The sequence below is a fragment of the Cynocephalus volans genome, chromosome 10 (genome assembly GCF_027409185.1).
Source record: "Cynocephalus volans isolate mCynVol1 chromosome 10, mCynVol1.pri, whole genome shotgun sequence".
Lineage (NCBI taxonomy): Eukaryota > Metazoa > Chordata > Mammalia > Dermoptera > Cynocephalidae > Cynocephalus > Cynocephalus volans.
Genome location: NC_084469.1, coordinates 109,165,703 through 109,176,745, shown reverse-complemented (window position 1 = coordinate 109,176,745; position 11,043 = coordinate 109,165,703). Strand labels below are relative to the sequence as shown.

Below are 11,043 nucleotides of genomic sequence, written 5' to 3'. Positions count from 1 at the left end.
TCGCCCGCGACTGCCGTCCCCTCCGTCACGCGCCGGGTCAGGCGCTCCTCACCGAGGGGACTCCCCCGCCACCTTCGCCGCTCCGCGCGCCCAGGCTCAAGAACTCGGCGCGCGGGCATTTCGGTCCTACAGCTCCGGACCCCCGGCCCGGGCGGGGGCGTGGCCTCTCCAGCTGCGGCCGTTGCTCCACCCAACCGCCTCCCAACGGTTCCTTCGGCCGGGCGGCGCTGCCGGCTGAGTGCGCCTGCGCGCGCGTGCGCATAGGCGCGGGGCGTGGCGCACGCGCGGCCCCGCCCAGGCCCGGCGTCTCCGCCCGCCCCCATCTCCCAACCTCCTCAGCGTGGCGCCGACGCTGCGTGCGGCGCGGGTTACCCACAGTGCTCCGCGCGGGGGCAGCTCACTGGAGTTTGGTTCTCGAGGTGGCGGCGGCAGCGGCTGCGGCGGCTCCGGCGGCTCCCCCTCCTCCTTCGGTGGTGGCGGCGGCGCGGGTCCCAGCCCCAGCCCCTGCTCCCCTCTCCGTCACCCCGCGCGCCCCCCGCCTGCCCCCGGCGCCGCGGGGAACATGCGGCTCCGCTCCCGGAGGCCGGCGAGTGAGTGACCCCCGTCCCTCGCCTCAGCCCGCCCGCCCGCCGGCCCGGCCTCTCCCCCCCGCCTCGCCCAGGCAATGACAGCGGCTCCGGCGTCTCCGCAGCAGATCAGGGACCGGCTGCTGCAGGCCATCGACCCCCAAAGCAACGTAGGTATTCGCTGCGGGAGCCGGGACGGAGGCCGCGTGGGCCCGGGACCCTCCCCCTCCCCTGCGCCCCTCGCCCGTGGGACTCCGAGGGACCCGCCTGGCGCCCACCTGCCCCCGAGGGCCGCTGCCATCCCCACCTCTCGTCCCCCGGGCTCGGGCCGGGGGCAGGTCGGGCGGCCCGGCGGCGTTCGGTACGTGAGGCCGAGGCTTCCGCGCGGCCTGGGCGGAGGGAGCGGACCGGGGCCAAGGCCGGAGTGTTTCCTTTCCTCCTCCTCCGGCTCTGTGACCCTTGCTGCACCGAACGGTACTCACCTGCCTCGCTCTGCCTCTGGGAGCCGAGACCCCCGGGAAGCCCTCCCGGCGGGGGGAGGGGAAAGAGAAAGGCTGAGAAGCAACTGGTGTCCGGGGTATGACTCGGGGAGCTCGTGTCTCTCTTGTCTCGGTTTTCTCGGTGATCAGGGAAGTCCGCCTTCCCCCTTCTCTGTGCTGGAAGCACCTTGCTGGCTTCGGAGGGAAGCCCCGGCCTGCTTTGCCTCCAGTCAGGTGCCCAGGGCTCGTGGAGACTCCCTGTCCGTTCTGTGACTGGATATGTCTTTGCCGAGTCCCTCGTGGGGTCTCTGCTGAAGGAAGCCGATCTTGGAGCGGGTGGGATCGTCCCTGTTGCCTTTTTCTGCCCGAGTGCTCATTGCGTCTCTGACCAAGCCCGAGCCCCAGTTTTTGGTAGCGAGTTAGAGGCGATTGTTTTCTCTCTCGGTCCCCCAAGAGCTTTGCTTCGGTCGTCTCTTTCCCCCAACTGGGGGGCCTCAGCCTGGTGGTTTGTGACCTAGACTGGCAGGGTTAACTCCAGGGTGTCCCTTTCGGAGGCTACTGTTTGCAGAAGGATTTTCCCCTCCCCCCTCCGTGTGCGAATGGGAGAAGACTCATCGTGTTCTCAATATTTTCTCCAGTCGTTTGTTGGCAGTAGGAGTTATTTTCCCCTGTGGCCGGAGCAGGGCCCTAGGAAGATGCAGTGGCATCCAGGTATGAAGTGAGCCTCCTGTATTTGCAGGGAGACCAGGAAGTGGCCATCGAGATCGCTTTTTAATAAGCTGGGGATGGAAGAAAAAATGGACTTGGGTTTGGCGAGGTAACTCAGGATTCTCTCGCTGTATGAGCTTTGCTTTTCCTTTGCAGGAGCTTGACTAATCACTTTCAGCAGTGTGCTTTACTCTGGAATTTTTGGAGTAACTCACATTGGTTTGTTCACTTTTGGTAGGGATTGAGGGGTTATGATCTTTGTAAGGCTCTGGTTGTTGTATCATAAGTAATTCTCTTATCCCTGGCCTTCGGGTCCTATTAATATTGACTTGATGGTAATTGTTTTTAGTACATGTTATATACATTTCTGTTATGACTTTGGGGGTGGAGTGGGCACGAGCTATACGAAATCTTCCAGAATGTCATTTTTGCAGTAACTGGTGCCACTGCAATGCCAAGACTGAAATATTAGAGGATAAAACAAGTGACATGACAAAATAGCCTTGGTGAATTGTGCATGTTTTGTGAAGCCAGAGTATAATTTCTTGGATTCCATGTGCTCTCTTCCTTTTGAGAGAATGCTGAGGTATTAGCACAGATGCTTAATGTCACCTAGAAGAGCTTTGGGATCAGGATTCACTTTGACAGGTGGTCAGGAGGGTGGACATTAGATGGGGCAGTGACCTCAGGGGTTCCAGTGTTGTGTAAAGTTCAATCTAAAGGGTTCCTTGGAGTAGAAAAGGGACAAGAGGAGAGAACAAACCTTAGTTTTGTGTATCTTAGCATGCACAAAAATATTATATTCACGTGGCCCATGGTTACGTTACATGGTACGGAATTTACATTTTGTGTAGTTTATTTTGGGGGACTCTAGTGATAGCTATATGGTTGAATCTTACTAATGCAAGCGTGGTGGATGGAATTGGGAAATTGTCTCTGACTGTAAGCAATGGGAAAAGTGGCTCCTTTAATTGGTGCTTTTGTCAGCGGCTGTGCATGAGCACTGGTAACCATTTGACAGGAGTACGGCTTTGGACAAGGTTGCCAACTGAGAGGATATGAGAACCCAGCCTGGCCGTGCATCTGCAGTTTCTCCCAGACTGATGTAGCCTCAGGTGAGAGCAGGGTGGCTCCAGCATGGGCATTGCTGGATCACAGCTCTCTTCTCTGCCTTGCCCAATTATGATCTCCACTACTGGATAGTTAGTTGACACATATTTAATATGCTTATGGAAAAAAAAAACGGGGACAGTGTTGAAGAGCCGACACTAAAATTAAACCTCTTCTGAGAGAAGCGACAGAGAATTGTGTCATGTAATGGTTACCTTTATGGGCATGCAATTATGGTGAACAAACTTAACTATTGCTTGAAAATCAGTGTCAAGCAGCTGACCTGATATCCACAGTCTCTGAAAAGTTAGGGAAGTAACAAAGTAACATTTGCTGACTATATCCTTGACAAAGGAGTTCTTAAGAGCAAAGTTATTTTTTTGCTCTAAATGTCAGCCTCTGAAATATCTGAATTTTTATAACAGCAGGCTCAGAGTTAATTTCTACCTATTCAGTAATAAAGTGAATCTTCTACTCTTCTTTTCAAAAGTCAACTAACAGTTTTTTCCACACATTTGAAGCTTTACTCTTTTCGTGGTGTGCCTTAGCCCAGCGTGTTTGAAAATCTCTCCGAAGTGCAGAGTACGCCTGATTGTTCCAACTAAACTTCATCTCGTTGCATTGTGGGTGAGGTTGAGGACTGTGTCTTGCTCTTGAGCAGAAATAATCATGAGTCCTTCCAAGCACAATCTCCTCAGCAGGAGATTAGGTTTCCGTTGCACTGGATAGTTGGTTTCATGAAAGCACGGGCTTTGCCTTCTAAGTAGAATGCAGGCTTCTTGAGGATGTTTCGATCCTTGTCTTCTCCTTGTACAGCAGAAGCATTAGGCACACTTTCCACGTGCTGGTTAAACTGCCTGAACCCTAGAATCTTTTTGGACCTATGGCTGAAGAGCTGCACTTGAGTCTCCTTTTACCAAGAAGCCCTCCTGACTGCTCTATGCCCAGAAGATCAGTTATAGAATATTCTAATGCAGAGCTTTGGAGAGTGAAACGTGGCTTGAGATCTCTGTAGAACTGTGAGGAACGTGAATGTTAAGTTATGGTTAACAAACTTAGCTTTTAGAAAAATGGTCTGACAGACAGTGGGGGATATACTGCATCCCCATGAAAAGTTAAATAACTACACAGAACAGGGTTTGCTAAATGCAGGTGAGGGTCCCTGTGTTCAGAGCAGGGAGAGGCCAGAGAAGGTTGAGAAGAGGGTTTTGAACTAGCCCTGGATGCCTGTGTAATGCCTCCTAGCTGTCAGGCTCTGGACTAGGAAACCTCCTCAGGAGCTCCTTTCCTCACAGTTCTGCGGACATCAGGAACTTAGGGGAGGTGACTAGGGTCTCTGCAGAGAGATGCACCCAAGAAGGATAATTTTCCCACCTAGGAATCTGAAGGTTAAGGTATTGCTTAGCTTCAGTGGCCTGCAGGTTCCTCATCTGCAGAATGGGACTGAGAACTGGTGAATGTGCTCCGAAAACCTCCTTCTAGATCCAGGATCAGATTTGCAAGGGACAGCAGAGGTTAATGTGAATTATTCTAGAAGGCTTTTTTGTATTTTATTTGTTTATTTGTATGTTTGTTTTAAATAAATGTGCATGGAAGGTGTATTGTATGAACTTTCTCAAGTAACAAAATTCTAAACGGCGATGTACACTTTAGTTTGTGTGGCACCCTGACAGAGTGTTCTGCCTCCTCTCGCCAGCCCTGTAGAGGGAGGTGGGTTGAAGCCAGTCTTCCCTTTTTGCAGGTGCAGAAGCCAACAGCCTTAGTGATAGGTGCTGTTCAGTGAGTGTCTCCTGTGGCTAGGAGAGGACAAGGTGCTTTTGTTTCTTACTGACTTAATGGGAGGTGACTGACTTAAAGTTAGGGACTTACCCAAAGTTATTAAGTGACAGTGTTTCCAACTCTCAGCACCTTCACACTACTTTTGAAAGATGGATAGATGGCTTCAGAAGAGGCACGAGGAGCAGCCTTCTTGCTGGTAAGAAAAGATGTGGGGAGCCTCTTCTGTCCCGCAGAAGTTTACATGAGATTTCAACTTGGGTTAGATTTACCTTTGATAGATCTAATAGGGTGATGATGTTAGACAGCCTTCTCTTAAACATCTTAAGGTCTTTATCACAGACAGAATCCCGGGCCGGACTATTGGGTGGCAACTGCCAGCCAGTGTGGAACTTTCACCAGTCTTGTGTTCTCCCTCACTTTCTGCTTCACCATTATAGCACTTTTGATATTAACTTTAAATGCTATTGATCCTGCAGAGAAGAATTGTATAAGTTGCAAGACAGAAGACTGTTGATTCTGACCCTTTGTGATCTACTAGAGGATTTGAAACCTAAACATGCGGCCACTGCCTGTTCCTGCCGGTGGCCCAGATTCTGTGACATTCCTGTCTTTGCTCATATACTGTGGCCAGGATGCATGAGAAGAGCAGTGTGGCATTTTATAACTACAGGAAACAGGGAGGTAATAAGTGTCACTTGGGAAACAGGAGTAAGTCCTTGTTTGTGACTCGCTCTGTCTCTCAGAAGGCAGACTTTATAGTTTGTTCTCATGGATGTTTCCAGGTGGTCCTCAGAGTATGTTGTCTTAGCTGGAGGTCCCAGAGGCTTGGAGGACTGTCCAAGATCAGCCTTTGGGAAGGGGCTTTTGTCCTGGATACAGATATAAAAAGGCACCCATGGTCACCTTGGCTCTTGGGCTTGAGACACAGCTGTGTGTGATAGGACACACACCTTGAGGGTGAGAGCTCAGAGTTAGGTGAAGGAGGGTTAGCTGTGCCTGCCTGTGCTTTCGTTCTGATACCTGGTGAGTATCTGCTCAGTTAAACTGGAGCTGGCCTTGGCCCGACCTCCAGGCAACTGCAGTCCAGTGGGTAAGTCTCCTGCACACTCTCCCACTATAGATCTTCTCCTGAAAGCTGCATGCTTTGTCACGACAAGTTATGCTTTATCTTTTATCTTTTATTCAGCCCCTGGTGATGGGCTGTCCTGAGTCTCCTTGGTACCTTTGGGGCCTGGTGGCTGCGTGTCAGATGGGTGGCTGAGTTTGAGGTCCAGCGGGTGGCAGTGCAGGCAGTGTACTTTCAGTGTGGCCTTGCTAGTGCCCACGCTTGGCGCGTCCTTCCATCACTGCTCCTTTTCCTTCTCAGACCACATGTGTCAACCTGACATAGGCATTCCACAAACTGGGGAACATTCCCTGCATAAGGAGGAGCTACTGATATTCTGCATGCTGTATTTAAAAGTGTTCTCTGAATGAGTCCAGGTCTTGGGAGCAATGTGGTTGCATCTGTCCCCAACTGTTACATGCTGTGTGTGGAGAAACATGGTGAAACTGGAAAAGGTGGCTCCGCAGTTGAATGACATTTCTAGCAAGTGCTTATGATGCTGGGTGCGGAGGATGCAGACCTGAAGGTGTCCAGCCCCTGCCCTCAAGGGACCTGGAGCCTCGGAGGGAGGAGAGCAGATACAGAATGTGCACATGAATGATCTGGGGTTGGCGGGGAGAGATCAGCTCTCAAGTCCAAATGGAACAGTTCCCTCTGTGTTTTTTTTTTTTTTTTTTTTTTTTTTCTCCCTCTGTGTTTTACCTGAAGGTAGTTCAGAATTCTTAAGAGCATGCAGTAGTTTTCTGGAATATTCCATCATTTCAGTATTCACAATGAAAAGTTTTACAGTCAGGTGCAGGCAGTCAGTTCTTGGTTTGTCTCTGGTGTGACGGCAACAGAGAGCTGGAAGGAATAGCTGGAGGGTCACTGAATAGTTTGCCCACATCCAGCTCTGTCTGTGAGTCTATTGAGGGCATCTGGGCTCAAGAAGACGTGAATGATCTGGGGGTGGCATGTGCTGTTGTACCCTCTGGGTTAGGTTTGCTCTGTATGGCTTTCGGGGACAAACCTAGGGTGGGGAAGGTGGGAGTTCTAGGAGGAGAGCTTGCTGAATTTAGGGAAGCTTTAGATTATTGTCAGAGCTGGCTCAAGATGGTCCAGGGCCACCGTGTGATGTGGGCATGCTGATATGCCTGGGCACCCCCGTTAGGCCTTTGGGCTCCGTGACCTTCCAAGTCCCGGAGATGCTGTGATTCCGTGTGGAACCTGTTAAAAAGGAGAAGGAAGCGGTTGGCCGGTTGGCTCAGTTGGTTAGTGTGTGGTGTTGATAATACATAAGGTCAAGGGTTTGGATCCCCTTACCCGCCAGCCGCCAAAAAAATTGTAATAAAAAGAGAAGGGTCATGTTAGGTGATGTGCTAGCTGCCCTCTGGGGATTCACATCTCAAGGACTTCCGGACAGATGGGGTTAAAGGCCTTTGAATGCTACTAGATTGAATCAAAGCTTCCTGGCTTCATCCATTAGAGGAGAATCTTGGGAAGTCTCAAGGGGCTCTTCAGAAGGTTTCCCCTGAGTACAGAGTTAGGCTTGATTTCCTAGGTGCTAGCAGCAATCTCCTCCGCTAGGCAGCGGTGGTGTGAGGTGAACAGCTGCTGTTGACTGAGCACTCACTACGTGCCAGGTACCATGTGGAGCATCTGAACTCCTCCTAGAGGCAGGTACTTCATCTTCATTTTAGGGGTGAGGAGAGTTAAGTGGATTGGCCAGTGTTGCAGACAAGGGAATCAGAAGCTCTGGGCCTGAATCCAGTGTTAGGTGGCTCTGAAGCAGGTGGGCTTAGTGATGACAGTCTCCCACTTCCCACGTAAGCAGTGCCCAGAGTGAAAGCTGAACTCTACTAATCTTCTAAAGTTTAACCTTACAAACGTGAAGTGGTTTTAAGTGATGTGAGTTTTCAAACGTTTTGAGTTGACCTTCCCTTCCCAATTCCTACAAGCTTTCCCTCTAAATTCTAGCCTAGTAGCTCTAAACCTTTTTCTGTGTAAGGATCCGTTTTATTGTCAGAAACTTTCAGGAACTTCCACATAACCACAGGTGTGCTTTGAGAAACTGTTTTTGAGAAAATTTAAGGACAGTTACTCCTAATCTAGTCGTGCTTTGAAATGAAGTTCTATCTTGTTATCCAAACAGCATCTACTTAAATTTGAAAGCAGGCCTTACCTGTATCCTGTATGTGTGTGACACCCAGGATTCCGTCTTTGCACTGCCTCTGGTTGGGAGCATCCTGTTGTCCCTACTGTTCTCTCTTTTCCAAAACCTTTCCTGGTTTAATTAAAGACTGTCTCCCTCATATTCCTGCTTATAACAGGTCTTGTTGATCGCATTTTCTGCGGGATTGCAAACTCCTTGATAGCAGAGCATGAGTTACTCCCCAAGTATCTGGAACTTTCACAGCTTGTGGGTGCTCCAAAGCCTTGTTAATCTTACTGTGAAAAGGGCCAATTTTTGGAACTGGCTGCCAACACTTACTGAGCAGGTGGTCCTAGGTGCTGGCAGTTTTAGCACCTCACCTGCATTCAAAACACATTTCATCTGTACTGCAACCCTGAGAGGCAGGTGCTAGTGAGGAAACTGAGGCTCAGTTAGACCCATAGGTAGAAGGGATCAGGCTGGGATTGGAACCCACTCACCTGCTGTCACCTATGAGAGGATAGTGGGTACATGCAACGCAGGCATCCCCTTTGCTTCCCTGGTCCATCTCCTTACGCTGGATTCGCTTGTGGTACATTTTAATGCTGGGCTGGGAGGAAAGATTTACCTGAAATGCTCTGTTTTCTAGTGAACTGGCTGAGGGAGAGGTGCGAGGCACTTTTAATTTTTCTTTCCTGGCTGGCATTTTTCACCGTTGACAGAGAAGATCTTAGATCCCTGCCTGTCCATGGTCTCCAGACACTGTTCAAATGCCACCTCGTCCGTGAAGTGTGGGTCCCTGGGTTTCATTTACTGTGGCCAGACAACAGTCGGGTGCTGCTTTCTCCAGGCCACACCCTTGGTGGATCAGCTTCCTGGCTGCTGTGGAGATCCTGCTCACTCGTGTATTGTATACACAGTATGATTTTGTAGGGGGTTGGCCATGGCTGGCCTTCCTCTGGTGGGGGGGTTCTATGGCACAGACATCAGCAGTCGGTGAGTTACTGGGAGGACTCAGGTACATGTGACCAAAGCCTGCACCAGAGCCTGGCAGGCCTGGCAGCCCTCCTCCAGACCCTGGTGACCCACTGCCCTGCTTGTATCTTCAACATGAGCAGCAGACTCTTCTCTGTCCCCTCCCCACATGCCTGGTCACACATGGCTCTCTGGGCAGCCTTGATGTACACAGTGGGAGCTGGCTTCTTCTTGTCCCCTTGATGGCTTGTTTTGGGTTCCCCCTCTTGTCATCAGGTCCCTGGCCCACCTCAGTTGTAGGGTGAGGGGTGGTGGCCACATCCTCTTTCCAAAGGGTGACGTGGTAGTTACCGTGGTAGCTAGCAGCCCTCCTGCTCTCAGAGCCAGCATTCCTAAAAGCCATTTGTGGTAGACTCCATCCAGCTTTATTTACCTTCTGGGTGCATCTTTGGTGGTGCTCAGGCAAGCAGTTGGCAGGCTGGCTGTCTGGGGGCCCTGGGATACTGCTGTGTGGATACATACACAAGAACGGTTTACTCGTTTGGCTGATTGGTTCACACTGTTTCCTTCGCTGTTCTGTTAACTAGTTGCCGCCAGAGCACCTATCTTTACTTCCTTTACTAGTTCTGTGGCCCATACAGCCCCAGATGGAGGTTAGCACTGTGCTGGGGCAGGAGCTTTAAATGAAGAAGGGCTGGTGGTCACTCAGAGGCCTAGTCTGAGGTGAGGGTAGGTTTTTCTCCATCCCTCTGTTCTACCTTCTGTAGTGGTGCCCTCACACAGTGGGATGTCTTCTCTTCCACCCCAACAGCTTCAGGATTTCTCCTTGTTGAATGTCTCCCAACTCTTTCCCAAAAGCTGTGGTGAGCATTTCCTTGGGCCTTCTCTGGGTTTTGATTGAATTAGCAGGCTATGTTGATTGGTTTACCCCTTGATCTGGGTGTGGTGTTCGTTCCACCGAAATAGGCCCAGAATAGAGGGGTTGCCCTCAGGAGACATCACAGCCCTCTTAACAGGAGAAGGGCTAGCGGGGCCAGTGTCCCTGGGTGAGTGCCGATTCAGTCTCCTCTCTGCCGCAAGATCACCATCAGATAGTTGTGCCTACTGCTGGGCCTGGGAGAGTTGGGTCCCAGGCAAAGTGTGAGAAACTGAAATGTGAGGTCTAGAGTGAGTGATGGGGTGGTTTGCCTGGCGTGCGGTCACAGCATGGAGTTCTGAGTACCTTCTCATTCTGGTTGAACCACAGACTCTGAATCTGCCTGTAGTCACCCTCGGGTACCTTGCTGTTACGTGGTCTTAGTACAGATGCGGGCTGGGTGGCAGCTCCAAACCTCATCCTGGGCTGAGGAGAGTCACCACAGTGCTGGTTTTTCTCCCTGACCTGATCATCTCTCCGGGTGCTTTGTAACTGCTTAGAGTGGGGCCTGCGTTTAGGGAGGTCAAGCGCCTAAACCCACCTGGTCCTCCTGTGTCACAAGGAGGCCACGCTGTGACCCAGGCAAGAGCTATAGCTTTTCTGGGCTTGTGGGCCCTAGATGGGGGGACAAAGAGGTCTGGTTGGGTCTCCTCTCCCCCTGGTTAACCTGGGTGACGGGAAACAGGTGCCTGCATTTCCGGGCCTGGCTACTTCCCTCAGGTTAACTGAGAGGGTAGGGTCAAGTGATCTCTCCTTCGTGGTCTCCATTTTTCCCTCCCTGCATTCCTGGGGGGCCTTCAGCAAGCACCTGAAGTTGGTGTTGGGTCCTGCTCTTGCTGGATGCTGGTGGCCTGGCAGCAACAGAAGTAGGCCACCTGTTAAGCTTTAGCCTTGTCTGTCAGGAAAAGGTTGGTGGATGGGTACTTCACCCTTACTTCTATTTTAAAGGAGCTTCTTGGGCATTTAAATTCTCAGGTGGAAGGTTGGTCGACAAGCGAACGCCCCCACTGAGTGCAGGAGCCTAACTTCTCACTGAAGGACACAGGCCTCGGCTCCCCACGTATTCTGTGGGCTCCTCCTGCATGTGCTTGGGACCCTCTCCCTTTTCTCATCACTGAGCTTAAACTGCTGTTTGGGATTGAAATTGGCGTAGGGAGAAACAAGAGGAAAACTTTTGGTTCTTGTCCTCCACACCGCGCGTGTGTGCGTGCGTGCGTGCGTGCGTGTCTCGCACGGGTTTCTTGCACATGGTGGGAAAGGCAGCAGCTCCTGGG

The 11,043-nt window shown here is 51.4% G+C and overlaps 1 protein-coding gene across 1 annotated transcript in view; it reads left to right on the top strand.

Moving 5' to 3' along the window:
* Positions 1-425: 425 nt before the first annotated feature.
* MED26 (mediator complex subunit 26) overlaps positions 426-11,043 on the top strand; it is a 33,952-nt gene continuing 23,334 nt past the window's right edge. Inside the window, exon 1 of the mRNA XM_063112799.1 lies at positions 426-736. Within this exon, the coding sequence (XP_062968869.1) occupies positions 665-736 (72 nt within the window). The 5' untranslated portion in view covers positions 426-664. The remainder of the gene's footprint in view (positions 737-11,043) is intronic.